The 26300-nt window shown below is 63.3% G+C and overlaps 2 protein-coding genes across 8 annotated transcripts; both read left to right on the top strand.

Moving 5' to 3' along the window:
- The first annotated feature begins 943 nt into the window (after window positions 1–943).
- On the top strand, window positions 944–10537 carry USP36 (ubiquitin specific peptidase 36). 3 transcript variants are annotated; one of them, XM_088176417.1, is made up of 18 exons: window positions 1289–1513; window positions 2206–2316; window positions 2582–2684; window positions 3268–3335; window positions 3705–3775; window positions 4126–4208; window positions 4505–4625; window positions 4896–5036; window positions 5362–5462; window positions 5673–5811; window positions 6022–6669; window positions 7254–7357; window positions 7952–8455; window positions 8698–8831; window positions 9202–9366; window positions 9610–9725; window positions 9805–9937; window positions 10023–10537. In XM_088176417.1, the coding sequence occupies exons 1-18, from the start codon at window positions 1372–1374 to the stop codon at window positions 10025–10027; spliced, it is 2889 nt and encodes a 962-aa protein (XP_088032543.1). In that variant the 5' UTR covers window positions 1289–1371; the 3' UTR covers window positions 10028–10537. The 3 variants fall into 3 exon arrangements, with proteins under 3 accessions (XP_088032544.1, XP_088032543.1, XP_014742928.2); XM_014887442.2 differs by having other exon boundaries at window positions 7949–8455; window positions 10023–10536; XM_088176418.1 differs by lacking the exons at window positions 7952–8455; window positions 8698–8831; window positions 9202–9366; ... (1 more) ...; window positions 9805–9937; window positions 10023–10537 and adding exons at window positions 944–1223; window positions 7461–7701.
- A 184-nt stretch (window positions 10538–10721) lies between these two features.
- Window positions 10722–26197, top strand: CYTH1 (cytohesin 1). 5 transcript variants are annotated; one of them, XM_088176713.1, is made up of 13 exons: window positions 10722–10796; window positions 18936–19018; window positions 19722–19786; window positions 20434–20500; window positions 20683–20801; window positions 21105–21185; window positions 21276–21388; window positions 21459–21607; window positions 21702–21814; window positions 24074–24152; window positions 24229–24300; window positions 24635–24789; window positions 25016–26197. In XM_088176713.1, exons 1-13 carry the CDS (start codon window positions 10769–10771, stop codon window positions 25092–25094), a joined length of 1203 nt encoding a protein of 400 aa, XP_088032839.1. In that variant the 5' UTR covers window positions 10722–10768; the 3' UTR covers window positions 25095–26197. The 5 variants fall into 5 exon arrangements, with proteins under 5 accessions (XP_088032839.1, XP_088032838.1, XP_088032840.1 ...); XM_088176712.1 differs by lacking the exon at window positions 10722–10796 and adding an exon at window positions 14236–14542 and having other exon boundaries at window positions 21702–21813; window positions 24076–24152; XM_088176714.1 differs by lacking the exon at window positions 10722–10796 and adding an exon at window positions 16567–16606 and having other exon boundaries at window positions 21702–21813; window positions 24076–24152.
- The last annotated feature ends 103 nt before the right edge of the window (window positions 26198–26300 follow it).

Below are 26300 nucleotides of genomic sequence, written 5' to 3'. Positions count from 1 at the left end.
GCGCTCCGGTTCCGCCGGGATCCCCCCGGACCCAACCGGACCCCCCCGGCCCTCCCCAGCTGCGGAGAGGAGCGATCCCCGCGGGGCCATCGCAGGGAAAGGAACGAGACGGGGCGGGGAAGAGCTGCTGCGGGCCCACCTTGGGATGCCTCGGCAGCGCCGAGGGCGGGATCCGACGGGAGCGGGACCGGGGCGGGGCCGCGACCCGGGTGCCGCATCGTGGCCGGTCCCGCTTGGAAACGTCCCCTCGTGGGACCGTCCGCCGTGGGAGCGGCGTTACCGGCCACTTTTGCCCCGGAGCCGGGACTCGCAGCGGGCGGGCGGAGCTCGTTGGTCCGCCGGCTCCTCCGAGCCAGGGGCGGAGCGTGAGCGGCTCCGGGCCGTGCCGAGCTCTGAGTCTGGGGCGGAGCGTGCCCGGCTCCGGGCCGTGCCCAGCGAGCCGCCGCGGCCGCGCACAGGCAGGGCGGGGCCAGCGGAGCGGGGCCGGCCCTCAGGCCCGGCACGGAAGGAGTTTGTGCCGGCGGCGGGCGAGTGGCGGTGTGGCGACACGTGCGTGCGGTGGGACCCGGATGGTGAGCGCTGCCGGCACCGGGCGGGACGGGCCCGGGGACAGCGGGACCTGCGGCCCGGTCCCGCCGCGCTCCTTTGCCCTGCCGGTGGGGCGGCCCGTGGGCAGCGGAGCGCCGGGACCGGCCGGGCCGCATATGGCGGCGGGGGGCCGCGGGTGGCGGCGGGGGCCGAGGGAGCCGCTGAGGGGTCCGAGGAAGCCGATGAAAGGGCCAAGGGAGCCACTGAGGGGCCCGCTGAGGGGTCCGAGGGAGCCGTTGAGGGCGCCGTGGCGGCGGCCGCTTGCTCGGAGAGCCGGAGCGCGGCGGGAGCGGCCGTGCCGGGCCGGTGCCCCCGGCTCAGCCTCCCCTCTCCTCCCTGTCCGCAGTCGCGGCCGCCGGGCCCGCCGAGCCGGCCTCCCACGGCCATGATCGCGGAGAAGCTGCGGGAGGCGCTGGAGCCGGGGCGGCGGGAGGCGGCGGCGGAGCTGGGCCGGCCTCTGGCCGCCGCCGCCCGCTCCGTGCTGCTGCAGCGCATCGAGTTCGCGCCCGCCCGCCGCGGCCTGGCCGGGCAGCTGCAGCGTCTGCGGGGCAAGTACGAGCACATCGGGGCCGAGGCCCCCCGCCGCCCGCTCGGCACCACCGGTAGCCTTCCGGAGCGGCCGCAGAACCCCTCGGGTAAGTGGAGCGGGTGGAGGGTCCCCCCCGTGCTGCTATCCCCGCTGACTCTCTGCTCCCCACAGGACACGGCCATGCCCTGCCCGGTCCCACGGGTGACGGCATCCCCGCCCCGCAGAAGGTGCTCTTCCCAGCCCAGAGCCTCTCCATGAAGTGGGAGCGGGTCCACCGTGTGGGTGCCGGGCTCAGTAACCTGGGGAACACCTGCTTCCTAAACTCGGCGCTGCAGTGCCTGACCTACACACCGCCGCTCACCAACTACCTGCTGTCCCGGGAGCACGGGCGCACCTGTGAGTGGGGACCTCCGGTCCAGGGGCTGGGAGGGAGGAGCAGCGTCTGCCTGTCCTGCTCACAGTGCTGTTCCGCACCTCTGTGCCTGTCTCTGGTGAGGGAGTGCAGAGATCAGGATGCACCTTCCCTGCCCTGCTCCTTTCTGCCTGTTTCTCTGTGAAGAGGCTGTCTCTGGGTCCTGGGTCCTACTCGCTTTTCCTGGCTGTAGCAATGTTCCCAAGTTTGGCATCTTTATTTCTGTGAGACTTTGTCTCTGCTGAGTGTAGTAGCCAGGACAAAGATGGGCCCAGTGGCTTCTTGGGGGGTCCTGAATAGCCCCTGACTGTGGGACACAAAAGAGCAATGTCGCAGGTGCTGCTCTGAGCTGTCACATAGGGAACACACAGGCCTTGCAGCCCCGTCCATAGAACTCCTAGTGGGATCTGCCCCTCAAGGCCACCCCATGGGCTTGTCCAGAGCTTACCTGGGACCTGTTTTCTATCAATGTGAATGCAGTCTCACCTGGGGAGCTGCCGTGGCTGGTGCTGTAATGGGCTGTGCTGGTTGGGATGGCACAGGATGATCCCCATGTCCTGGACTGAGCTCACAGGGAAAACTGAGAGTGGCTGAGCTGTATTGGACCAGAGATCCCCTGTCCTGCTCCATCTCTCCTGGGTTTGTCCCCAACGTCATGTTGTCTCTCCTGCTGCAGGTGCCCACGGAAGCTTCTGCATGATGTGCACGATGCAGAACCACACGATACAGGCTTTTGCCAACAGCGGCAATGCAATAAAGCCACTCTCCATTATCCGAGACCTCAAGAGTAAGGAGGGCTGCCTCCCCCATGACTAATGTGGGAGCAGAGCTGTTGGGATTGGGGCATGTTTTGGCAAACAAGCTCCACTGAGATGACTCCTGGAGCCTCAGAGTGCCTGGAGACTTCTTGGGCTGCCAGGGGCTTTCTCTGTGACACGAGTCTGATGTCTGGTTTGGGTTGAGGGGACTCAAACCCCAGAGTCCTTGCCCCAGGGAAGGCAGGGAGGGATGGCATCTGTTGCAGCATGTGCTAAGTGCTCCCTCTCTTGCAGAGATTTCCCATAACTTGCGCTTCGGCAGGCAGGAGGACGCACACGAGTTCCTGCGTTACACCATCGATGCCATGCAGAAGGCCTGCCTGAATGGCTACACCAAGTATGTGGGGCCTGAGGGCCCGTCACTGCTCTTTGCTGTTCCCTTGCTGGTCCCCTGCACTCACGGGAGTGGACTGTGGAGTGAACATGTGCCCCAGGTCAGCCTTATTGTGGGGAGGTTCTCACTCCAGGGGCCTCGGGTGTGGGGTCCAGCTCTGCCTCTCAGGGAGGCTCTGGGCTGTTGTTCACCTTCTGCTGACTCCTCCACTTCAGCATAGCTGCAGTCCTGCCCCCAAATCCTGAGGCTGCTACAGGTTGGGGTCGCATCCCAGTTGCTGAGGGACACAGGCCTACTTGCTAGCTCAGTCCCAGCCCTGTGGCTGTCGAGGGCAGCTTCCTCCAGGCCCTTTGTCCTGGTAAGCACTGCCTGAGCTCCAACCAGGAGCTTCTGGTTCTTTGAGAGGAGCCTGGCGTCACCCCTCAGCTGTGACACAGAGAGAGCAGTCTGGCAGGGGCTGTGCCTTCCCTCTGCCCTTGGGGCTCCACAGCCCAGCCACTGGCCAGAGCATGGAGGGGGCTGTCCTGAGGGGTCCCACAGGGGTGGCTGTTGCAGTGTGAGATCTGGTGCTGCTGTCTCTGTGTAGGTTGGATCGCCAGACCCAGGCCACAACTCTGGTTCACCAGATCTTCGGTGGTTACCTGCGGTCCCGTGGTGAGTACCACCAGTCTGAGCCTGGGCTTGAACAGTAAAACCCTCTGGGAAAATGGCTGAGCATGTTTAACTTACCCAGAGCTGCAGTCACTCAGTCCTGTAGTACGTGTGGGCCATGACCCTGTTGTGGTAATGGGAAAACCCATTGACTTTGGGTCCCCAGCTCACTGCCATCAGCAAAAGGACCCATGTCCCCAGCAGGCAACACCTGCCAGCCCTCCTCCCTGCAAGGCTGCCAGTCCTGGTGCTGGCATCCCAGAGCCCAGACCTGGACTGGGGGGGGGGGACACTGCAGCTTGCTGTGCTGTGCTGGGGTGTGGCAGGTGCTGGTGCTGTGCCAGGCTGTGCTCATGGCTCTTCCTTTTGCAGTGAAATGTTTGGAGTGCAAGACTGTCTCGGATACCTATGACCCTTACTTGGATGTGACACTGGAGGTCGAGGTACTGCTGCAGGGTTGGGGATGGGGGTCTCTGCTCCTGAAGGGGGTGTTCCTGCTCTGAGGCTCCTTTGCCTGCAGACACAGTGCTGGTAGGAGGGAAGGCAGCCCCTGCTGTTGCACCTCCTTCCCTGTCTCAGAGCAGTGCCTGTTGCCCAAATGTGAGCTGTGACTCCTCCGTGCAGGCTTGGCAGTGTTGTGGGGCAGAGCAGCCACCACCCCGTGCCAGGGGCAGGCTCAGGACTTTGGGGCAGCCTGCAGCAGTGCTGTGTGCTCTTTCCTGGGGCCTCTGCAGGCAGTGGGGCTGTGGTGTGGACAGGCCCCCATGCCCTGACCTCCACCCTGTCCTTGCAGCGAGCTGCAAACATCGTGCGGGCCCTGGAGCTGTTTGTGAAGCCAGAGCAGCTGGGTGGGGACAACGCTTACAGGTGTAGCATGTGAGTATGCGGTGCTGGGGGAAGGCTGCCACAATATGGGAGGGCTTCTGTACCTTTTCTGTAGCTAAGCCATGAGGTACAGGGCCATGGAAGCGTGTGATGAAGGCTGCTGTTCCTCAGCTCCCTTGTGTTCAAAGCAGGAGCTGGGCCACCAGGCATGGCCATGGGAAGGTGTCTGGAGCAGTGCCTGGTGTCAGCAGCACCCTTCCCACCGGGTTTGCCATTGCTGCATGGCCAGGGTGGGCAGCTGTCTGGATGTTGGAACAGCTGGAATAGCTTGAGCTTTTCCTGGGCAGGTGCAGGAAGAAAGTTCCAGCCAGCAAACGTTTCACCATCCACCGAGCCTCCAACGTTCTCACGATTTCCCTGAAGCGCTTTGGCAGTTGTAGCTCTTCAGGTGGAAGGAAAATCACCAAGGTGAGTGTCCAGTGATCCACAGCCAGGGCTGTGTCCTGGCCCAAGGTCCTGCCCGCTGAGCAGGGCTGGAGGTGGTCCTGGTGCAGTCCTGCAGCCATTCCCCACCTCCCAGTGGGGGAAGTTGGGCTCATCCTGGCATCTTCCTCACCACAGTCTCTGCCTGGGGAGTGCATGTCTCCTCCCTTGAGAGATGGGACTCATAGCACAGCAGAGCTGCTCTTGCTCTAGCAAGAAAGCCATGCCAGCTCCTGAGACATTTTCTTTGCACAGGACGTGGGATACCCTGAGTTCTTGGACATCCGCCCTTACATGTCTGAGCCCAAGGGCGATCCCATCACCTATGGACTCTATGCAGTGCTGGTGCACTCTGGATACAGCTGCAATGCAGGGCACTACTTCTGCTATGTGAAGGTGAGCCTGGGATGCTCCCTTGTCTGGGCTGGGGCCTGGTAGGTGCTCGTGCACCTTTAGGGTGCAGAAAAGAGGGTGCGTAGCAAGGTGGGTGGTGTGGAGCACAGACATGGGGCACAGACTGTGCTCCACTGCAGGAAACGTGAAGGTCTGCCCTGACAGAGTTCCCTGGCCTGCCCCTGGGCCATCTGTGAGTTTTGGAGAGAGCAGCTCTGATGATGGGTGCTGTTCCTGCTGCTCTGCAGGCCAGGAGGGTCCCTGGCCAGGGCCTGACCCTGTTCTCCTCAGACACAGCCTGACAACGTTCCATGTTCTCTTTCCACAGGCCAGCAATGGGCAGTGGTATCGAATGAATGACCATGAGGTCCGCCCCAGCAACATCAAGGTGGTTCTGAACCAGCAGGCCTATGTGCTGTTCTACCTGAGGTAAGAGGCACCCTGCGCCTCCTGGACCCCACCCCTGCCAAGCAGCCCCAGTGCCGTGTGTGTGCTGGCTCAGGGTGGGGCTGGCAGGGGGGGGTCCAGCCCCTTGTCATGGTTTGCTGTAGCACCTCACCTCCTCAGATCCTCTGGGTCGCCTCCTCATGTGTGTCTGCTGCTCACCCACGTTCCCATGGCTGTGCTTTGCCTCCCCAGGCTGTGCAGCCCCAGGAAGAGCTCAGCAGGGCCCATGGCCACGGCTGCCCTCAGCCTGCCCAGCTGCACTGGCAGTGACTCCAAGCTCATGAAGAAAACTGAGATTAACGGGGCCCTGTCTGTGCCACCGATGGGCCTGGTGAGTGCTGAGGGTTGGTGCTCCCAGGAGCTGCTGCTCCTCGGGCACTGGGGGCTGCACCGTGCTGGGAGGTGGATGAGTGGGGAGTGTTGTGCAGGAGAGATCCTGATCCTGCTGAGCCCAGGGATCCTGGCTGGACATGGGGAGGGCAGTATCACTGTGTGGCCCCTTGACTCTCGTCACTCAGCTTCTCTCTTTCTCCTTGTCTAGAAGCAAGACAAGCTGCTGGGGAAGGGGCTGCCAGGCCCAGGTGATGTTGGAGTGCCTGTCGCCCGCAGCTTTCCTGGGATAGGATCAAAGCTGACAAACGGAATTGCTCTGTCAAAGCTGCCCTCTCAGACGCCATCATCCAAACTGCCCCACAAAGCCACCCCACTGGGCTGTGACACAGTCCAGAGGCCCAAGAAGCCACAGACACCTGGCATGCCCAGAGCAGGCTTCCATGCCACCAGCACCATGAGTGGGGCCAAAGCAGGGCTGCCCCCACAGGGCTCAGCCAGTGAGAAGCCACCTACCTCATCCAAGCTGCTGAAGTGCAGTCAGGAGCCCAGTGGGGCGATGGCCAGGATCCTGCAGAAGGATTCCCAGGGCAGCACAGTAGGGCAGCTGCCCAACGAGACCCACAAGGCCAGGAGCAATTCCAGCAGCTTCTGCACCTCTCAGGGAAAGGACTCTGGCACCCACCTGCCCACTGGCCTTGGCACCAAGCCAGCTGTCCCTAAAGACTCTGACCTGACTGCCCCCAAAAGCTCCGGGACAGCCACGGTAAAACCCTCCCTGCTGGGCAGTGCCACGCTGGACTGGGGCAGCACCACAACTCCACTGCTGGCTAAGAAACCAGTGCTCTCAGCCAGAAAGGTGAGTCTGAGCTTCCAGAGACTCCAGGTGACATCTTGTGCCTTCTGAACAGGTTGTGTAGGGCTACTGCCAGGCACCTGCTGGCCGTGGGTGGGTGGGGAGAGATCCCCAGCTCCTAACCCAGGGCTGTGGTGGCTGCTCTCCTCTCCGGGTGGGGTGTGGGACCAGCCCTGCCGTTGTCCACATCCCTGAGTGATACAGGGGATGGCTCCTGCCCCCTTGCTGGACAGAGGGGTGACTGCACCAGTCCCTTTAGTGGAGGGGCCTTGGCACCTTCTGGGGGTTGCCTGTCCCCTATGGCGGTGGTAGGGGGTGATGGCACAGCAGGAGGGTGTGGGGGTGCCCCCTCCGCAGGCAGTGAGTGGGCTCAGGAGGGTGCACTGGGGTTCCAGGTCTTTAACTGTCTTTATTTTCTTTTTTCCTTTGTTCTTCTAACTGAATACACTTCTGATTCTTCCACTCCCCACTTTCCTGTCCCTTCCTGTGTCTCTTCTCCTCCCCTTTTTCTGGGCTCCCCTTTTTCTCTTGGCTCATGGAAACCTCAGCGTTAGACCACACGTGTTTATTTATGTCAATAACTGCAGGGCAAACCCTCTCAGAAGGTGAGCATGAATGACCACCAAGCACAGTCCCAGCCCTCAGCCACCACCCATCCTGACTCCACTCCTGGACCTCTGGACAAGTCCAGGTAAGCAGTGCTATTGCTCCCACATGGCAGAAAAGCCAGTGACAGCCTTGGGTCCTCCACGGGGTATCTGTGTGGCCTTGCAGCCAGCTTTTCTGTTCTCTAGGGCTGGCAGGGCTTGCTCCAGATCTGAGAAGAGCTGACTTCAGCACAGAGTGGGAGGGAGTTTTGCAGGCCCTGACCCCGTACTAATGTCCCATGGGATCAGGAGGCACCAGCCTGGTCTGGATCTTGCTCTGGGTCTCCCTTGTAGCCTTCAGCAGCAGCACCCACTCTTTCCTGGTCTGCTGTGGGACCTGTGAGTGCTTGCAGAGCAGCATCTGATTGCAGTTTTGTGGACAAGATGGCAGCAGTTGGGTGTTGTGCTTCTGCACCTCAGGGGAGGAAGAGAGAGGTTTCCAAGCTTTGGGATCAGCCTCTCTTCCTGTTCTTCAGCCTGTCTTCATCTGCTCTTGAACTTCCCAGCCCTGGAAAGTCTGCCTTCAACTTCATGCTCAACTTGCCTGCTCAGCTCCCAGCCTCCCTGTTGGGGAGGTTTGGGAGGTTTTGGGGAGGTTCCTCTGCCCACAGCTCACACCACCTTCTTTGTGGCAGCAGGAACACGGGATCTGGCCAGCTGGAACCAGAGCGTTCCTGCAGAAAGAAGCGTCGGAAGAGGAAGCATCGTAGCACGGACAGGAGCCCTTGTGCTGTGGCTGTGAAGGACGTGGATGAAGTCTCCAGTCCTCCCAAGAAGGAGAGAATTGTTTCTCCAGAGGGCTTCAAGGACAAAGACTCCAGGTCCCCCAAGAAGGAGGACGTTGGCTCTCGGAAGGACTTCATTGATAAAGACTCCAGGCCCCCCAAGAAGAAAATTGTCTCTCCAGGGGACATCATGTCTGTCATGGGGAAGGAGGTGGCAGACAAGGGTCCCAGCCATGGTCCAGTCTGTCAGGACATGAAGAGTGGGCCCAAGCAACATGTGCCAGAGCCCAGTATTGACCTGGCCATGGAGCCAACTTTCCTTCTCAAGAGGAAGAAGAAGAAAAAAAAGAATAGGAGTAAAGACAGGCCTTTGAAGAAGACAGAAGAGTGCAGCTCTGGGATGCTGTCTTCAGACAGGTGAGGGACGAGGGGCATGTGAGAGCCTGGGGTCAGGCTCCCTGGGCTGTGCTGGGGGCTTCTCACCTTTCTGCAGGTGGGATGAACCTGAGCATGCATCCAGCTGAAGCACCCACCTGCTGTGGGTGGGTTCACCTGTCCCTGAGTGCAATGCGGGTATCTGTCCCCTGCTGCTCTGTGGGAAGCTCAGACTGTCCCACTCTGGTCTGGCTGGAGTGAGCTGACCCTGCTGCCTTCCCCAGCTCCGGGACAACTGAGGCAGAGCCCTGTGAGACACATCAGAGCGTGGAGGCTGGAGAGCACAAGCACCGCAAACGCAAGTGGATGGAAAGCCTGGCTGCCAACACTGTCCCTGCCACCACTACCAGCACCCCAGGTGTGACCTTGTGCCCTGTCTGCTGCCTGGCAGGGCCAAGCCAGCAACTTGTGTGCCCAAGACCTCCTTGGAGCACTGCTGTGCCATCCCCAGTGCTTGCTGGTCCCACAGCTGCCTGGTGGTGCCTGTTCTCCTGCCCTGTCCCAGGCCTGCCTGCTGCTCCTGGGGGAGAGCTCAGGAGCCCTTGACTGTGCCCTGAGGGAGGAAGTGGGGACAGGCCCCTTGATTGACCCCCAGAACAGGCACTCGTGTGCCCAAACCAATCAGGACCTGTCTGTCCAAATGGTGTTTCCTGGGATGAGATCTGCTTTGGAGAGGGAGGGACATGGTAACTCCCCTTGGCTCCTCCTCACCCTGCCTGTTTCTGCAGTGGCAGCACATCCCAGTGACAACCAGACTGAGGATCAGAGGCACTCCGTGGCTGCCCTGAGCCCTGTGGCCAGCAGTTGGGCTGGCACAGCCCCTGAGGGCCAGGAGTCCAGCGTGGTGGACAAGCTGCTCCAGAATTCCTTGGACAGGGCTTACGGCAAACAAGGTAATCCTGGCTCACCTGGGTGGGCAAACAGCCATGCAGCCCCCCTGCCCTAAGCCCTGGATGGGGACAGAGCCCCCCAGCTCTGCCAGGGCCTGAGCTCCCCCCACCCCAGTGCAGGCACGGGGTGCTCTTGGAACCAGGCAGGTGGGCACGGGCACGGGACTGATGGGGTTTGCACAGGGTGGGGAGCTGGAGCAAGGGGCTCCAGCCTTGGGTCCTTCTGCTGATTTAACTGCTCTGCAGTCCTGACCTGGCAAGGTGAGATTTCGGCCGTGAGCCAGGATGCCATTCGAGACACAGCACTGGCCCAAAGCAAGACCGTCATTGATGAGTGGGACCAGGAGTTTGACAAAGGAAAGGTGCGTGCTGGGCTGGGGCAGGTGGGACGAGGCTGGGGCCTCTGCACTCAGACCTGAGTGCTCTCCTACCTCTGCACAGGTAAAGAAAATGAGGAAGATGAAGCAGGAGCGGAGGAGAGACTCCAATCCGTTCCAGAAGTTGCAGAACAAGCGCAACTTCTGGTTGATGTCACATCCTGCCAAGATGGCCAGCTTGGGCCACCGGCTCTCAGGTAAGTGAGCCAGGAGGCACAGCGAGCCTGTGGGACAAAGGTGGTGACAGCCTGGTGGGGGCTGACACTGCTCTTTGCCTTACAGGGTGAGATCTGCATCCCCGACTGCTCAGGGAGCAGTCCCAGGTCAAGGACCGAGGGCAGCACTGTCCTGGGAGCTGTTGGTGGACCACGCTTCAGAGGGGAGGGAACACAGCTGCAGCCCTGGGCTTGTGCCTTTTCCACCGGGGAGCTGCTTTTCCAGCTGCAGAGGAGCCTGCCCACTCTGCCTTGCCTCCAGCCTGCCTCGGCCAGGCTCCTGGTCAGCGTCTCCGTGCCTCTTGCCCTCCTTCCCCCAGCCCGCATCTGCGGGGGCTCCTGGCAAGTGCCTCAAGCCCATCCCTGTTGCTCCGTGCTGCTGTGCCTCCCCTTCCTGGCGTTACCGACCCTCACCTTCCTGCCCTCCCTCATCCATGAACCCCCTTCCCTGCAGGAGCTGCACTGGAAGCCCTCCCCCACGCCCCCGCCGGTCTGGCCCCGCGCTGGCGCGGGAGGCACCGGGGGGTTCCCAGCGGGGCCGGAGCGCTGCCGCCAGGGCTACGGGCATTGAAGGATGGAATGGAATGGAATAAATCCTGGTCTTTGTCACCCGGCCGGGATCGGCTGCGATCGCCAGGGGCGAGCGGTGGGGAGCGGGGGCACCGGTACCGGCGGGTGGGGGGGGGGCACCGGGACGGAGCGCGCAGGGGGCGTGGCTCCCTTGGCTCCGCCCTTCGCGGGTCACGTGGTGCCGGCCGTGGCACCGCGGCGCGCTCGTCACGCGGGCGGGGCCGGAGCGGCGGCGGCGGCGGGATGGAGGAGGAGGAGGGCGGCGGCCGTGGTCAGTGCGGGCCGGGGATGGGTGGGGGGCTCTGGGGTACCGGGACACCCACCCGGCCCGGGACGAGGCGCCGGGCTAGTCCGTGGTCCCCGGTGGGCGGTGGCGGCTCTTCCGGGCGGGGCGCGTTTGGGCCGGGCCGCTCCCAGGTGCAGGACCGGGGGCGGTGGCTCTGGGACGGGCGGGGATCTGGCGGCGGCGGGACCTGTGCCCGCAGGTGACAGAGCGGCCGCGGCCTTGGCGGCATCGTGCGGGCGGTGGCGGAGGAGGAGGAAGCGCCGGGCGGAACTGGCACCTGGTGCCCGCCGCCAGCGCGGGGGCCGGGCGAGCGGCGGGGCCGGCGAGTTCCGGGCCGGGCGAGCTGCGGGGCCCGCTGCCCGCACCCCTTCCGCCGGCCGCTCGCCCTCGCTCACATGCTCCCATGGCACTGCCGAGCCCCGGCCCCGCAGAGCTCAGCGCGGGTCCGCCTCGATGGCGCCTGCTGAGTGTCACAGCCCCCCGGTCCGGGAGCTCCTGGCCTGTGCCCTAGACTCGCTCAGGGGGTGCAAGGTCTCCCCTCTCATGCCCGTGCATTTTCCTCTCGCTTCTCTCTGCCCTCCGTGCCCGCAGAGCGTTCTCTCCCGGTGCTGAGGACCAGAAACGGGCAGGGATACCTTGCCTGTGCCGGGTGTCTCCCAGGCAGGTTCCCGTGTGTCGGCAGGTGGTTTTGCCTCGAGCAGGGACTTTGCTGAGAGGAGCTTGGAGTCTGGTGAGATCTGAGGCCATGGCCCCGGTGCTGGAGCCGTGCTGGTGCCCATTCTGCCAGGGAGCAGCTGGTTCCAGCGAAGTGCCACTGCCGGCAGTGCTGGTTCAGGGCCGGTTTCCTGCCCAGCTGTGCAGCCGATTAGGAGCTGCTGTTCCACCCCAGAAGTGACTGTGCTTGGCTGCGAGGACTTCGCTGTGTGAGATAAGGAAGGTGCCGGCGGCTGCGGCCTGGCTCGGGTGTTGTCAGACACAGCCCATTAGCAGGAGAGCGCTGTGGAGAGCGGTTCTGCCAGCAGCCTCTCTTGTGTTCCCGGAATCACCTGGAAGACATCCCGGTCATCCCGCCGTGGGGGATACAGGGAGTGCACAGCTACCGCCAGCCCCACCACTGCTCCTGTGCTGGGGGCAGCACAACCCACAGCTGCCCTGGAGCCCTTCAGCCGAGTTGGTTTAGCCAAGGACATTGTGCCGAGGCTGTAGCGTGGTGGGAGCCAACGGGGAGACTTCCTGGTGCGATTGTGTTGACGCCAGTGTCTGCCCCATGGCTCACGGCCTCTCTCCAGCCGTCTGCCTCAGCAGAGAGCAAATCCCGGGGTGAGCAGCTGGTGGCACAGATGTGTGCTCCCCCTGCTCCTGCCGGGGCGGGGGGCTGCACTCCCACCCCCTTCCCAGCATCTCCCCGTGGGAGCAGCAATGAGAATCCATCCCAGACCGAACTGACCGAGAGCAGTGGTGTGGGTCAAACGCCTCTGGACCATAGGGAAGAGGTGTCCTGGTGAGGAACCGTCCTGGCTGCTCCTGCCTTGCCGAGCTGCAGCAGCGGTGAGAGGATGAGGGGAGCACAGTCCTGTCCTGGCACCGTGTCCTGAGCTGGGCCCCAGGGAGAGGGGGATTGGGCAGTGCTGTAATCCCACTGCACCCGAGGGATTACCGCTCACTCTGGCCTGGGGATTAAGGGATTTCTCTAAGCGGGGTTGATGCAGCCTCCAGCAAAGCAGCTTGTGCCTGGGAGGCCTTGCTGTCTGGGGCAGGATGGGTGTGTGATGGCACGGATGTACAAGGTGTGGGGATCCCCTGCAGCAGGCTGGCTGAGGGGCTTCTCACCCAGGTAGTCCCTGCCCTCCTCGCCACCAGCCTGCAATGTCCTGTTGTGCCAGTGAGTGCTGGCAGCCCTTTGGCACAGGCTTAGCTGTTTGGGAAGCATCCTGGGACCATGGCATGTCCCTGAGGACCAGGAACTGGGCACCAGGGAACACTGCTGGGAGAGCTGCTGCTGAGGCCCCAGCCCCTTCCCTTGCACAGTGCAGGTCAGCCTGGGCAAGTTGCTGGGCCCAGCTTGGGGAGCAACTTTTGCACCGAGCTCAGGGGATGGACTCACAGATCAAAGGCAGAGAGGGAGTGCAAGGGTAGCACCAGGCTTGGAGAGCAGAGCCAGGGGCAGAGGCTGTTGTCCAGTTGCTCTCCTGAGGTGTTTGGAGCAGAGAACAATGAGCCCTGCTGGTGACACTTGCAGTCATGTCAGGACTGTAGCTATGGTTTGTGAACACCCCACCTGGCCTGGACAGGCTGCAAGGAACGGGGCAGGCATCCAGGTCACTCTGTGTGGGATTTGCCACCTGGGCCTGCCTCATGCCAGTCACAGACCCACGTGCCTGTGTCACACAGGGGTTTCTCCAGGTGCCAGTCCAGGCCCTGGCAGGAGGCACGTGCCCAGCTCAGCCTCCCCTGTGCCCCCGGCTCCCTTTGCCTGCCCTTTTGCCTCCTGGTGATGTGGCAACCGCTGCTCTGGCCCATGGGAAAGGGGAAGTGCTGCTGAAAGCAGAAGGTCAGTCACATCAGCAGCGAGTGCCTGGCTGCCCTCGCAGCCCTGGCAGCTGCCCTTCTCCCCTCTCTCCTCCTCTCTGCAGCCACTCTGCTCCTGGGATCAGGGACTGATCCTGCCAGGATGCCCTTCCTCACTGCCTGCCCCACTCGAGTTACTCCTGGCTCAGCGTTCCCAGTGGATGCAGGGGTGGGGGAGCAGAGCTGTCGAGCGGCTCCTGCCCTGACAGGCCCTGGGGTTTGTTACTCATGGCCATGCCCTGTGCTCAAGATCACTCCTGCTTTGAGGAAAGGAGCTGTCAGTCCGGTTTGGGTTTGCTCAGTGCCTGTGGGGTTGGAGGGTGGGAAGGTTGTGCATTTCCCATCTCCACAGCTGTCCCCCAGCCCGGAATCCCAGGACACGACCCCATAGTTCCTGCTGCAGGAGCCCCCCTCACAGCAGGGCCGCAGCAGAGTGGGCTTGGTGTCCGTGCTGGCACACAGGGCTGGCTGAGCCTGTCAGGCTGGGTCAGGGCTGGGACACGGGCCCTGTGCCCCACGAGTGGGGGCCGTGCTGGCACCCCCACACTGGCACCGCCGCGCTTCTCCGGGTGCACCTTCCTCCATGCGGCGCTCGTTGCTATGCGACCGCCGGCTCCTGATGCTTAATGCTCTAATACGGAGGGATAAAACCACTCTAAAAATACCCCGCTGCCAGCCCCCCGCGGGGCCAGGGGGGCTGCCGGGGGGCAGGCGGCCTGGCCAGGGGGGCTGCTGGGAACTTCCCAAACTCCTCGTCCTCTAAGTGGCTTTGAGGCGCCCGCTGGGGCTCCGGCGGTGGCACGGGCTGGTGTGCCGGGGATTGGCTGGGGCTGGCGCGTGGGCTCCTGCGGCTGGAGCTCCCCTACCAGAGCCAGCTCCAGCCAGAGCCGGGAGCGCTCCGGCTGCCCTGCCTGCGCCCTGCCCCACCATACCGGGGAGCTGCCCTAGGTACTGGCTACCTGCCCAGTACTGAGGAGCCACTGCTCAGCCACACACACCTACCTGGCCTCTGCCTGCTCCTGCCTCATCTCTGCCTGTCCCTGCCTTGCCCTCCCGGAGCTGGTGGCATCCTGCGTGGGACCCCCGCAGCATGGGGACAGTCAGCGAGCTCTGCGCCTCCAGTTTCCAGGCATTCCTGTGCCCCTCGGTGGCTGCCAAGGCAGGTAGGCACTGCGTGCCCCCCTCCCCTCCGTGCCGCGGGGTTCCCATCCCCCAGCAGACACGGCATGCCCATGGTTCCGGCTCCATATGGCTCTGGCTCCATATGGCTCCCTCTGAAAGCAGGACAGAGTGTCCTCGCCATCTCCTTCCTCTTCCTCCTTCCTCTGCTGGCCTTTCCAAGCTCGGGCCTCTGCAAGCACCGAGCCCCTTGCCTGGCATTGGCCTGCGCTGGAGCTGGTGCCATGCTGGGACAAGGGTGTTTGGGAGCCAGGGGTGGTGGCTGGGAGGTCACAGACATGGCCATTGGCCATGGCATATCCTGCCTCAGCCCCTCATACCTACCCTGGAGGATGCGTGAGCACTCAGTCGCCCTCATCACAAGTGCCTGTGTCTACAGAGGAGAGGGTGGCACTCTCCAAAGGGAATTCTGTGTGGGAAAGCCCAGCTCCTGCCACGGTGTGGATGTGCTGAAGGTCAGCCACTGCTGTGACCTGCTGCTGTCTGCTGGTTCCTGCCCAGCTGTGGGACTGGGGGGTTGCAGGACTTCTTCGGGCAGCCCTGTGGCTGAGCACCAGTGGGCTCTGCTCCTCTCAAGGCCTGGCACCATAAGCAGTGCTGGGAGCAGGTGAGGGGCCTGCCTGGCTGCATTCCTTGCACATGCACAGTGTCTGTAGACGTGGCTGAGCTGGTGCTTACCCAACCGTGCTGGAGGCTGGGGGGGTCTGTGCATGGGAATGTTGGAGCCTTGAGCCACCAGGAGCGAGGTAGTGGCTGTGGAGAGGGTTCCTTGATGGGCTCTGGGTCAGGGAAGCGAGGTTAGTGGGGTGATGGGCAGGAGAGTGTCCTGAGCAGAGGGTCCTGCAGCCTAGGAGCGCCTGTCCCCAAACCCTCCTCCTGATGCACCTCAGCTGCCGGTGGGGAAGGATGGGGCTGACGCAAGTCAGGGTGTGCACGCAGCCGTGGTGAAAACAGGATGTGGTATGAGGAGACAGGCAGGATGTTTCTGGGGGCCCCACGGGACCCCACCAAAGGGCACAGTGTGTAGCCGCACCCGCAGCACACAGAGACCCTGGGTCACCCCCATGGCCTGCCTGACCCCAGGGCTGTTGTCCCTCTGGTGTGGTACAGCGTGGGCTGGCAGCAGGGCTCAGGGGGCCGAAGGACACCCCGAGGCTATTGAAGCCCACCCTCCCCTTACTCCAGAGCTGGCATTCTGGGTGCTGTGTCTCTATCTCATGCTGCTGGGCAGGATTTAGCTGAGTCAAGGCAGCCGAAGCTGGTACAGCCTCTCCGGGCGACTGACAAGGAGAGGGACGTGCTGGGGTTGCTCCCACTGCAGGCACGGCCCCGCTGCGCCCGGACTCATCACACAGAGCAGGGGCATCCCTACAGACACCCCATAGCAAGGGGGCAGGACCGTGGGGAACAGCATCCCGTGGGGACTGGTGTGGCTCCTGGTCCTTCTCCTGATTCCAGTTCTGTGGGAGATGCCATGGAGCCTGCAGCGGGGAGCAGGCACTGGTGGTCCCCAGGGCCAGCACAGGGCCTGGACCTGCCATGGAGGGGTCTGGCAGAGATGGGGCAACTGCGGGGCTGGGAGGGGATCTGCTGGTGCAGGGGAAGGGAGGGGACCCCAGCGGTGCGCACTGAGCTCGAGATGTGCCGGGCCCAGAGTCCTGGCAGGCCCCGAGGAAGGAAGGGCTGGGCTAGTCCGGGGCCGGCCTGGCTGGGACCCCAGCACATCGCATCCACCGGCCCCGAGCCGAGGAGCGGGAGCAGGGCCGGTGCCCCGTTCCCAGCCAGCCGGGAGCACAGGAGTTAAGGTGCTGGCGGCTCATGGCGGCAGGAACTGGGTGTTGCTGGTGGCGGCTCCTGGCGAGGCCGGGATGACGCCCGGCAGGCCCCGGAGCTCATTGGCACAGGGGCCCTGAGTCACGGCGGAAGCACCGGGGCTGCAGGTGCCGCACCCGGCACGGCCGCGCCTCTGCTGGGCCCCGGCAGCTCGGGCACGGCCTGCGGGGCCGGGACGGGGCCTGGCACCATGGTGCTCCGGGCAGAGGGACACGGTGAGCCGGGTGAGGGTGGCTGCTGAGGGTGGCCGCTGAGGGTGGCCGGTGGCTCCGTGTCCGTCCTGCTGGGGGCCGCTCCAGGACAGCGGGCGAGGAGGCGAGCAGGGCCCTGTGCCGCGGGGCTTTGCTTTGGGCGAGTGCGGAGGGGGCCCATGTACTGGCACTGCTGCTCTGGGGTGCCGGTGAGCCCCGAGACAGAAGGATAAATCCTGCTGTGGGAACCCCCGGCTCGCTGTGCTGCTGGGGAGGCCTGACCATGGCGAACCGTGCTTGGGCCCCTCTTGTGTGCCAGGCTGGAGCCAGGGGAAGTTTCTGTTCCGGCCTCCCGTCCCCCAGCATTGCTCTGCCTCTGGCCAGGCTCACCGGGGCTCTCCAGGGCAGTTGCTGTGCAGAGCCAGGGAAGGGTTAATGCCGCCTTCCTTCCCCAGAAAAGCTCCTGCGTCTGGGGTTTCTCTTCCTCTGGCTGCTGCTGACATGGCTGGGCTGCTTGTCACGAGTGCTCAGCCTCTGCCGGGGAGGGACCTTGCGGGGCTCAGGAGCAGCCCTGCCGTCTCTGCTGCCCTGCAGCGTCTCCTCCTGCACCACCGGGACCCCGGCTGGCACCCATGTCCTCTCCCAGGTGGGCAGGAACAGGCAGAGCTGAGGGCTTGCCTGAGGCCATCTCCAGCCCTGGCATGAGTCTGGCTTTCCCTGCGGCCAGGCCGGGGGGTCTGGCAGCTGGACAAGAGGGTCCTGCAGCTGGGCAGGAGGGTCCTGTGGCACATGAAGCAGCCCAGTTTCTATGTCTGATGAGCGGGTGTGACACAGCTCATCTCTCTCGCTGCGAGCCTGGGCTTGCTGGGCGCCCTGGGGGCTGGCAGTGCGGGCTGGTGCCGGTGGGAACGGCACTGGGGCACGCGGAAGGTGCTGGGATGCATCGGCACAGCTCTGGTACTGTAAGTAACTTCTAACCTGGTGCCACGAGTCGACTTGTCTGGCTCAGGCTTCCTGACACGGGAGACTGAAAGTATTGGGAAGTGTTGGCGTTGTGTCTGAGGGACAGTGTCGCAAGCCGAGGCGCCTCAGCTTTGGCAACAAGGGGTTGCGAAGGAGGAAGCTCCTGAGAGCCCAGAGCAGAGCTGGGGAAGTGCTGAGCTCAGAGATTCGGGGTGCAGGGTCGCTGTCACCCAGGAGCTCCCACTAAGGCAGCGTGGATGCACGGCTGAGGACAGTGCTGGTCCTGCTGTGGGGCAGGGACTGTGCTGGGGACACTCTGGTGAGTCTGGGCTGGTGGCAGTGGTGGCTGTGTGCATGGTGGCACACCCTCAGCGGGTCTGGGGGTCATGCTTGGGGCAGGGGAGGGTGGTGACAGCCCTGTTCCCAGCACCCCAGGGCGGGAGGTGGGGGTGACACAAGAGCTGAGCTGGCAGATCCTGCTGCCACCTCCCCTGGGGACAGTGCTCTGGAGGCATGGTGTTTTGTGTCCTTGCAAGTGACCTTGGTGTAACGCACAGAACCCGCTGGCAGAGGTGGGAGATGTGGGTATAGTAAGAGGGCTGAGAGCACTCTTGAAGGAGCGGGTGACCTTGGGGACTGCAGGGAACAGCAATGGGATACCTTGTCACCGTGAAGCAAGGAGGTCATGTGCCAAGGAGCACTAGGAATGCTTCTGGAGCGAGAGGACCATGTGGTTGCCCTGGGTTTGAGCCTCAGAGATGGTGTTGGACAGGGGGTGTCTGGCTCCCCAGGGTGACAGGAAGGTGTAGGTGTCATGGTGTGCAGGCGAGGTCTGTCTGGAGGGTGCACCAGCTCCAAGCTCTCCCCCAGAATGATGAATCCATAGAGGGAGCTGCAGGAGTGGCCAGGAGCTGTTTGGAGCTGACCTGGTGTGGCAGAACAACCTGCAGGGCTGCAGGTCTGTGTGGAGCCTCTGCTGCAGGGCACAGCAGAGCTGCCCAGCCATGGGGAGTGGAATGAGCTCCCACACCAGCCTGGTTGGGGTAGAGCAGAGTGCAATGGGACTTGGTGGGGGCAGCAGGGCCAGGGCTGGCAGAAGCAGTGCTGGAGGTGATCCAGGGAACCGTGTTGGTTCTCACTCTGCAGCTGCCACAGTCTGAAGGAGTAGATGCCCTGGCCCTCAAATTCCTTTCATGCCGTTGGTGCCATTTGGCCTCAGTGTGGGGCTGGGGACGCTGCTCGCCAGCCCAGCTCTTCCTGCTGCCCAGCACCTCCACATCCTGCCTCCAGCCGGGCTCACAGCTGCTGCCTGGGAGCAGAGGTGGTGCCAGGAGCCTGGCAGACTGATTGCCAGGACCACATATGCTGACCTGTTGGTGTCTCTGCCCAGTGCCCAGTGACCTGACCCCAGAGGAGTGCCAGGAGCTGGAGAACATCCGCCGCCGGAAGCAGGAGCTGCTGGCTGACATACAGGTGCGATGCCAAGGGCCCCACACAAATCCCCCTGTCCCACGGACAGCAGGCTGGGTGGCAGGACACAGTGTTCCTGCTTGTGTCACTGGCAGAGTTCCTGGAGCCCCATCCAGGATCCCTCACACTGCTTCCCCACAGCTCTTCCTCCGAGGGGCTCTGGGGACAGGGACAGGGTCCGAGCTGGGATGTGATCCCAGGTGACAGCCAGCTGTCCCTGCCCTGCCAAAGCAGCCATGCCTTTTCCTGTACCCTGCAGAGCTCCAGGCTGTGCAGTTGTGCCAGTATGTGCCAGCCCCTGCCTGGCACGGGCAGGGACCATGTCTCTGGGCCAGGCCACTGCCCTGGCAAGTGCCTATGAGGTCGTGGCTCATCTGGGACACTGTCAGTCGTGTCCCTGATTAAGGCAGCAGAGGCTAATTACTGCCATATGCTGGGCATGATCTGAAGGGATTAAGGGTAATTCTGTTAACCTCTGAATCTCTTCCTTCCTGCATGCTGGGAGCGTGGCAGAGCTGCAAGGATTAGCAGCGGGGGGCAGCCAATGCCACTGTCAGTGCCCTCGGAGCTGTTTCAGCCCCTGGGCAGCGCCTGGGGGGGAAGAAGGGAGGGAGGGAAGGAGGGGCTGTGGGGCCTCTTGAGAGAACGGGGCTGGAGGGTTTGTGGGAGAGGCACCTCCTTGTCTCAGTGCCCCCTCTCCCCACAGCGCCTGAAGGATGAGATAGCAGAAGTGACAAATGAGATCGAGAACCTCGGCTCCATGGAGGAGAAGTGAGTGCCCAGCGCCCCAGAGACCCTGCGCTGTGCAGGAGCCGAGGGCAGCTGAGCCCTGGCCCACGAGTGCAGGTGTGAGCAGGCGCTCTGAGCTCCTGGGAGTGGGATCCCAGACTGATCTGCTGCTCCCAGCTCTGTTTTTCCAAGCCCCAGCCCCTCTGTCTGGCCACAGCCACTGGCGGGCTTTGTTATTCTGAGCTGGTGCAGTCAGTGCCAGCCAGGATTAGGGGGGTCCCAGCAGCTGGTGGGAGCCGACTCCCAGCATCATTCCCAAGTCCCTGCTGGGGCATGAAGACTCTCCCCCTCTGCCTGCCCCACTGCTCTGCCCAGAGCCACAGCCAGCCTGCCCAAGCCTGCCGGTGTCTGGGTGCCCTGGCAGGTGCTGTGCCTGCACCCCCTCTGCTCAGGGTGACCCCAAGGACGTGGTGCAGCAGCTCTGCTCTGTTCCAGAGCCTGGCAGCCAAGAGCAGCCCCACGGCGTGGGGCACACACGGAGCAGTGTGTTGGCTTTGCCCTGCTGGGTCCAACATGAGGGCCTGGGTGCCCTCGGTCCAGGCTGACCCTCCCCACAGTGCACTGCCCCAGGGGCTGGACAGAGGCAGTGGGGCCCTGCCAGGTGCTCAGAGCTGCTTCATGCCTTGCAGGAAAAACACGCAGAGGAGCAAGCAGGTGGCCATGGGCAGGAAGAAGTTCAACATGGATCCGAAGAAGGTACTGTGGGATGGGGAGCAGGGCTGGTTACCTGCCTCTGGGGGTGTGCATGGCTCTACCACCCCCCAGTCCAGGTTCCTGGGGCTGGGGCAGAGCCAGCAGCCAGGACGGGGGCTGGGGGCAGGGGGCAGGCTGGCAGGGGCAGCCACAGATCCCCAAACATCTCTCTTTTACCTCTGCAGGGCATCCAGTTCCTGATCGAGAACGACCTGCTGAAGAACACGTGCGAGGACATCGCTCAGTTCCTGTACAAGGGAGAGGGCCTCAACAAGACGGCCATCGGCGACTACCTGGGCGAGAGGTGCACTGGGCTCAGCTTTCCTGGGGTGTTCTGGGCTCCTGCCACCTGGGAGATGGGACAGTGCAGCTCTGAGCTCACAGGGCAGCTGACTGGGGGTACCTGGGTTGCTGGGGGTATTCAGTTCATGGCTAGCACTTGCACGTGGCTGATTTGTGCAGACCAGACCACAGATCAAGCAGGGGGTAGCTGCAGCTTTCCCCCATGGGTGAGTAGAGTCTGGAGAAGGGCAGGGGCAGTGGAGCCACTCAGCAGTCACAGGATTGCTGATCATGCATCCCTCGTGCTCTGGCTTTGTTCCCACAGGGATGAGTTCAACATCCAAATCCTGCATGCCTTTGTGGAGCTGCATGAATTCACCGACCTCAACCTTGTGCAGGCCCTGCGGTGAGTGAGGGGCTGGGAGCTGAGCGTGGCCCTTTGGGGGTGCTGGGGACCTGGAGCCCCCAGATGAGCAGCACGATTTGCTCTCCACAGGCAGTTCCTGTGGAGCTTCAGGCTGCCAGGGGAGGCACAGAAGATTGACCGGATGATGGAGGCCTTTGCTCAGCGCTACTGCCAGTGCAACCCTGGCGTCTTCCAGTCCACAGGTGAGCTCCTGCCCCACACGGTCTCCCTGGCACCCTGCCCTGCAGCTGACTTTCCCCTCTGCCCCTTCAGACACCTGCTACGTGCTGTCCTTTGCCATCATCATGCTGAACACGAGCCTGCACAATCCCAACGTGAAGGACAAGCCCACGGCAGAGCGATTCATCGCCATGAACCGCGGCATCAATGACGGGGGGGACCTGCCTGAGGAGCTGCTCCAGGTAAGGGCCAGGGCCAGGCTGCAAAGCTGGCCCAGAGCAGGGCCCACCACGGGCTCCAGGGCAAAGCAGGGCTGATTCCATGTCATTGTACCAGAATCTGTATGAGAGCATCAAGAATGAGCCCTTCAAAATCCCTGAGGATGACGGCAATGACCTCACCCACACCTTCTTCAACCCCGACCGCGAGGGCTGGCTGCTGAAGCTCGGTGAGTGCCAGCAGCAAGGGAGGGCAGGGTGCAATGCCTGTGGGCTTCCCACAGTGCTCCTGCTGGCCTGGCTCTTCAGAGCACGAGGAGGCTGCAGAGACAGGCACAGCCTTCATGGGAAGGCATCTGTACATCCAGCCCTGCATCTTCCCTTGGCTGGGCAGCAGGAGCAGACTGAGAGCTGATGAGGCCCTGAAGAGTGGCTGGGTGGGTGTCCTGGGGGATTCTGCCTCTAGGTTGGGCAAGCCCTTGGGTGCAGAGCTGGTACCAGGGTCTGGTGTCAGAGCACAGAAACCTCGAGGCCCTTGAGGTGACCGAGTCCCAGCAGGATGTGTCGGAGCAGGCCCCGGGAGCTGCCCCAGGCTGCGTGCGTCCCCCTCCATACCACAGACAAGCCCTGCCTCACCCTCCCACGGCATTACCACCTCTGCATCCCGGCTCCACATGCAGGCAGCATGCATGGCATCCCTGCTGCACCGCCCGGCTCCGCAGCCGGAGCCTCCGCGCCCTGGCTCCTGTGGCTTCTCTTCTTGGCACCTCTGGGAACCCTCTGCCCGGGTGTAGCGAGGGGGAATGGGGTTTTGGCAGATTCGGGGTCTGGTGAGCATTTCCCCAGGGTTCTGGCTGGCGTCAGAACTCCTGATACGTGGCCAAACCCTTGGGAGGGGAGAGCGGGAGCTGCCTGCTCCCTGCCCTGGGGTGGGGGGCACAGGAGGGACAACCCAGGCTCTCCTGTCCCGGATTGGCAGGGCCCTGTGCCCCCAGGTTCAGGTTGGCACCACCAGTGGGGTGGTGGAGAGGCAGCAAGGGACCCCAGCTGTCTTGAGGGGCAGGGAAGGACCCTGCCAGTCAGCCACGGGGTGGAGGGAGCCAGCCCTGTCCCCAGCAGCCCCATCCCACAGAGCCACAGTGAGCCAGGGCAGTGAAGCCCCCACGGCCCGCCGCTGGCCCGACCCCTCACAGCTTCCCTGCTGCAGCCCGGCCCCACTGACCCGCAGGGCAAGGGGGGGCTTTGGGGTTCCTCTTTTTATTTTTTTTCCTTTTTTTTTTTTTTAATTTTCTTTTCTCCCTCATTTATATGTTTCCATGATTTTGGCTCTTCCTTTCCTTGCCCCCAACTCCAGGAGGTACGTACCCCTCTTCCCTGCTCTGCTCACACTGCTGGGGCTTCGTTTCCTTTGCGTTTTTAATTGCTGGTGATGAGTCTCATTGCTGCTGCTGTTGCTGCTAACCCCACATGCCCGGGGACCTCGCCTGCTGCAGGACAGCCCCTCTCCACCTCCAGGCAGGGCCGTGGGGTGCTGGCCCTGCCAGTGCCATATGTTCCCCAAGGCCTGCGGCCTCCTCTGCCACCCTGGGGGAGGACAGGGCCACGGTGGCACCTTGGCACCCGCCCAGCTGTGCACCCCATGTCTGCAGACAGCTCAGCCTGGCCGATGGGTCTTTGCCTCCGGTGACACAAGGGATGGGGACAGGTCTGGGGCCTCCTCAGGAGGGGCCCCAGCCTGTGCACGGGTGGTTAGGGTGTGCCAAGTGGCTGGAGCTGGATGGGAGCAGGAAGGATCGGTCTGTGTGGTGCCCTGTGCTGTGCTAAGGGCTCACAGCAGTCTCCATGAGGCACCAGCACTGCTCCAGTGCCTGCACTGGGAGCATTGGTGCTGGCCCTCAGAACTGCTCTGGGGCAGGGACAGGGGTGGGCTGCCAGCTGGCACAGGGGAGCAGGGGCCACAGGCCCTTCCTGGCGGGGGAAGGAGGTGAGCAGGATCCCCAGTGTGCACTGTGGCTCCTCGTGTCCGTGCCAGATCCAGCCTGCAAGGGTGGGTGCTCATCCTGCATCCTGCATTCAGCACTGCTGCAATGGCTGTGGTGGAGGGGAGCTGGGCCGGGGGGGGAGCAGGGCCTGTGCCCAGGGACCAGCTTGTGCTGTGCTGGCAGCTGGGGAGCTCGGCCACGGCCTTGGGTGCAGGACGGGCCGGGGCTCAGGACGAACGGGACCATGGTCAGTCCCTGTGTCCTCCCCGGGAGCTGCTGGCCGCAGTTCCCTCTGGCTGTGCTCGGTCTGTGTTGGGGTGGGAGCAGTCAGCGCTCCCAGCCCGGCAGTCCCGCCCTCGCCTCCATCCTCATCCGTGTGCTTCCTGCTCTGGCTGGGGCGGGGTGCGCTGCCTGCTGCTCTGCTTGGCTCTGTGTGTGCGCCCGGGCCCCGTGCTGCTGGAGCCCCCGTGTGCCCGCAGGGCTGTGCCCGACTGCCCTCTCTGCTCCCAGGAGGCAGGGTGAAGACGTGGAAGCGCCGCTGGTTCATCCTGACTGACAACTGCCTTTACTACTTCGAGTACACAACGGTGAGTGGGCTCCGTGCAGGGTGGGCTGGGCTGGGGGCGTCCACCCCTCAGCTAAACCTCTGCTTGGCCACACCAGGATAAGGAGCCCCGTGGCATCATCCCCCTGGAGAACCTGAGCATCCGTGAGGTGGAGGACTCAAAGAAGCCCGTGAGTGCTGTGGCAATGTCCTCTGGGGTTTGGGGGCAGCTTCGGCTTGGGCAGGAAAGGCTGGGAGGTGTTGCAGCACCCTGGGATACGTCCCCAGGAGAGGCAGGGGGCCCCAGAGCAGTCACTGCCTTCACCATCAGAGCTGCTGGGTGCAGACCTGGGGCTGGGCACCACAGGGGCACGTGCAGGGCCAGGGGGTGACAATCACAGTGTGTCTGTCCCTCTCTGCCATGCTGGGGGGGCTGTGCCAGGGGTGTGTGGCTCTGCTTTTCCCTCCCAGTCTGGGCTCCCCTTTGGCAGTGGGGGCTGCCTCTGAGCGGTCTCTCCCTCCCAGAACTGCTTTGAGCTCTACATCCCTGACAACAAGGACCAGGTGATCAAGGCCTGCAAGACAGAGGCAGACGGGCGTGTGGTGGAGGGGAACCACACCGTGTATCGCATCTCTGCCCCCACGCCCGAAGAGAAGGAGGAGTGGATCAAGTGCATCAAGTGAGTGCTTGGAGGAGAGGAGCACGTGGGGCACGGTGCTGGGCAGGGCCACGGCAGGGACCTGCCTGCTGTCCTCAGAGGGGACAGTGCTTCCCAGGGCATCCTGCAAGGATAGGGGAACAAAACTTCCCCAGGTTTATGAGGGGACCTGCCCAAGGCCAGGCCAGGCAGGTCACACCCATCTCTGCAGCAGTCTGGCCTGACCCAGCCCTTGTTCCCCTGCCAGGGCAGCCATCAGCCGGGACCCCTTCTACGAGATGCTGGCTGCCAGGAAGAAGAAGGTCTCCTCCACCAAGAGGCACTAGCAGCCAGACTGGCCCTGCGAGGCCCTGTAGCAGCCCGAGTGTTCCCCTGTCACGGGGGCATGTGGGGCAGGGGCCACGCTGCAGGCTGGCCCTCGAGGCCCAGGGCCCAGCTTCAGCTTAGCCATTTCTTTACTGTGGGGGGAGGGAAGGGGCATCTCAGTGACTCTGGCCCCACATCACTGCCTCATCGCTGGACAGCGTCTTCACGGGCTCAAGCTGGACAGAGCACCCCTGTGCACCCCTGGGAGCCCTGGCCTCAGCACCACGGGCACCCTCTCTGCCTCTGACCCCCAGGAATCCTGCAGCCACGTGGCTCTGGGTCCCCCCGGCTCCTGTGTCCAGACACTCCTGGGGTGTTCTGTCAGGAGGGGGAGCAGCTGTGGTGGTTTTGGGGTGTCACAGGTGCTGGGGTGCAGGGTGTCAGCCCCAGGGGGCCCCTGCAGAGATACAGCTCCTGGCCCTCGTTGTAGCGGGCCTGGGTCTGTCCTGGCGTCCCCACGCTGCTGCCTTGGACCTTCCCAGCCACCCCCTGCCCTGGAATGGTGCCCACAGACAGGAGGGATGAAGGGCAGGGACTCGTGATGAGCAGTGGTGCCACACAGGGCAGAGATGTGCCCTCACCCAGCCATGGGAGCTGTGGTTTGGATGTGGCAGCACTGGGTGCCATTGCCCCAGCACATCCCTGTGTCATGGCCCTTGTGCCAGGGTGGTGTGGTGCCATGGTGGGACATGCCCAGAGCTGGAGCCTGCCCTCGGGATGGCTGCTGGTGGGGATCTGGCTGGGTGGGGGCTGTGACCCCCAGCTCTCTCTGCCTCACAATCGCCTGTGTCTTGTCCTGCCCCCATCCCCACACACGGTCTGGAGGCGCCTGGATCAGTATTAGTCTATTTATCAGAGGTGTAAATAGTCCACACTGTATAGTTTTCTCCTTGTAGATGATTTTGTATGTGGGTGGTTGAGTGCAGAGGCCTCACAGGAGTGGGGCGGGGGGGGCAGGATTTTTTATTCTAACCTCTTTTTTTTTTTTTTTTTTTTTAATTTGCCATGGCCTTGTAAACTAGTGCTGAAGATCAGCAACAAATAAATACTTGCACCACGCTTCTCTTGGCTTCCTGCGCTCTGTGCAGCTTGGGGTGGGCAGGAGTCCCCTGCCACTGTCAGCCCTTGCCCTGTGCCCAGCCTTGGACTGGGCTCCTGCTCCTCCC

The sequence above is a fragment of the Sturnus vulgaris genome, chromosome 20 (assembly GCF_052056855.1).
Source record: "Sturnus vulgaris isolate bStuVul1 chromosome 20, bStuVul1.hap1, whole genome shotgun sequence".
NCBI lineage: Eukaryota > Metazoa > Chordata > Aves > Passeriformes > Sturnidae > Sturnus > Sturnus vulgaris.
Note: the sequence above shows the minus strand (reverse complement) of the source record. Positions and strands in the feature narration are given on the sequence as shown.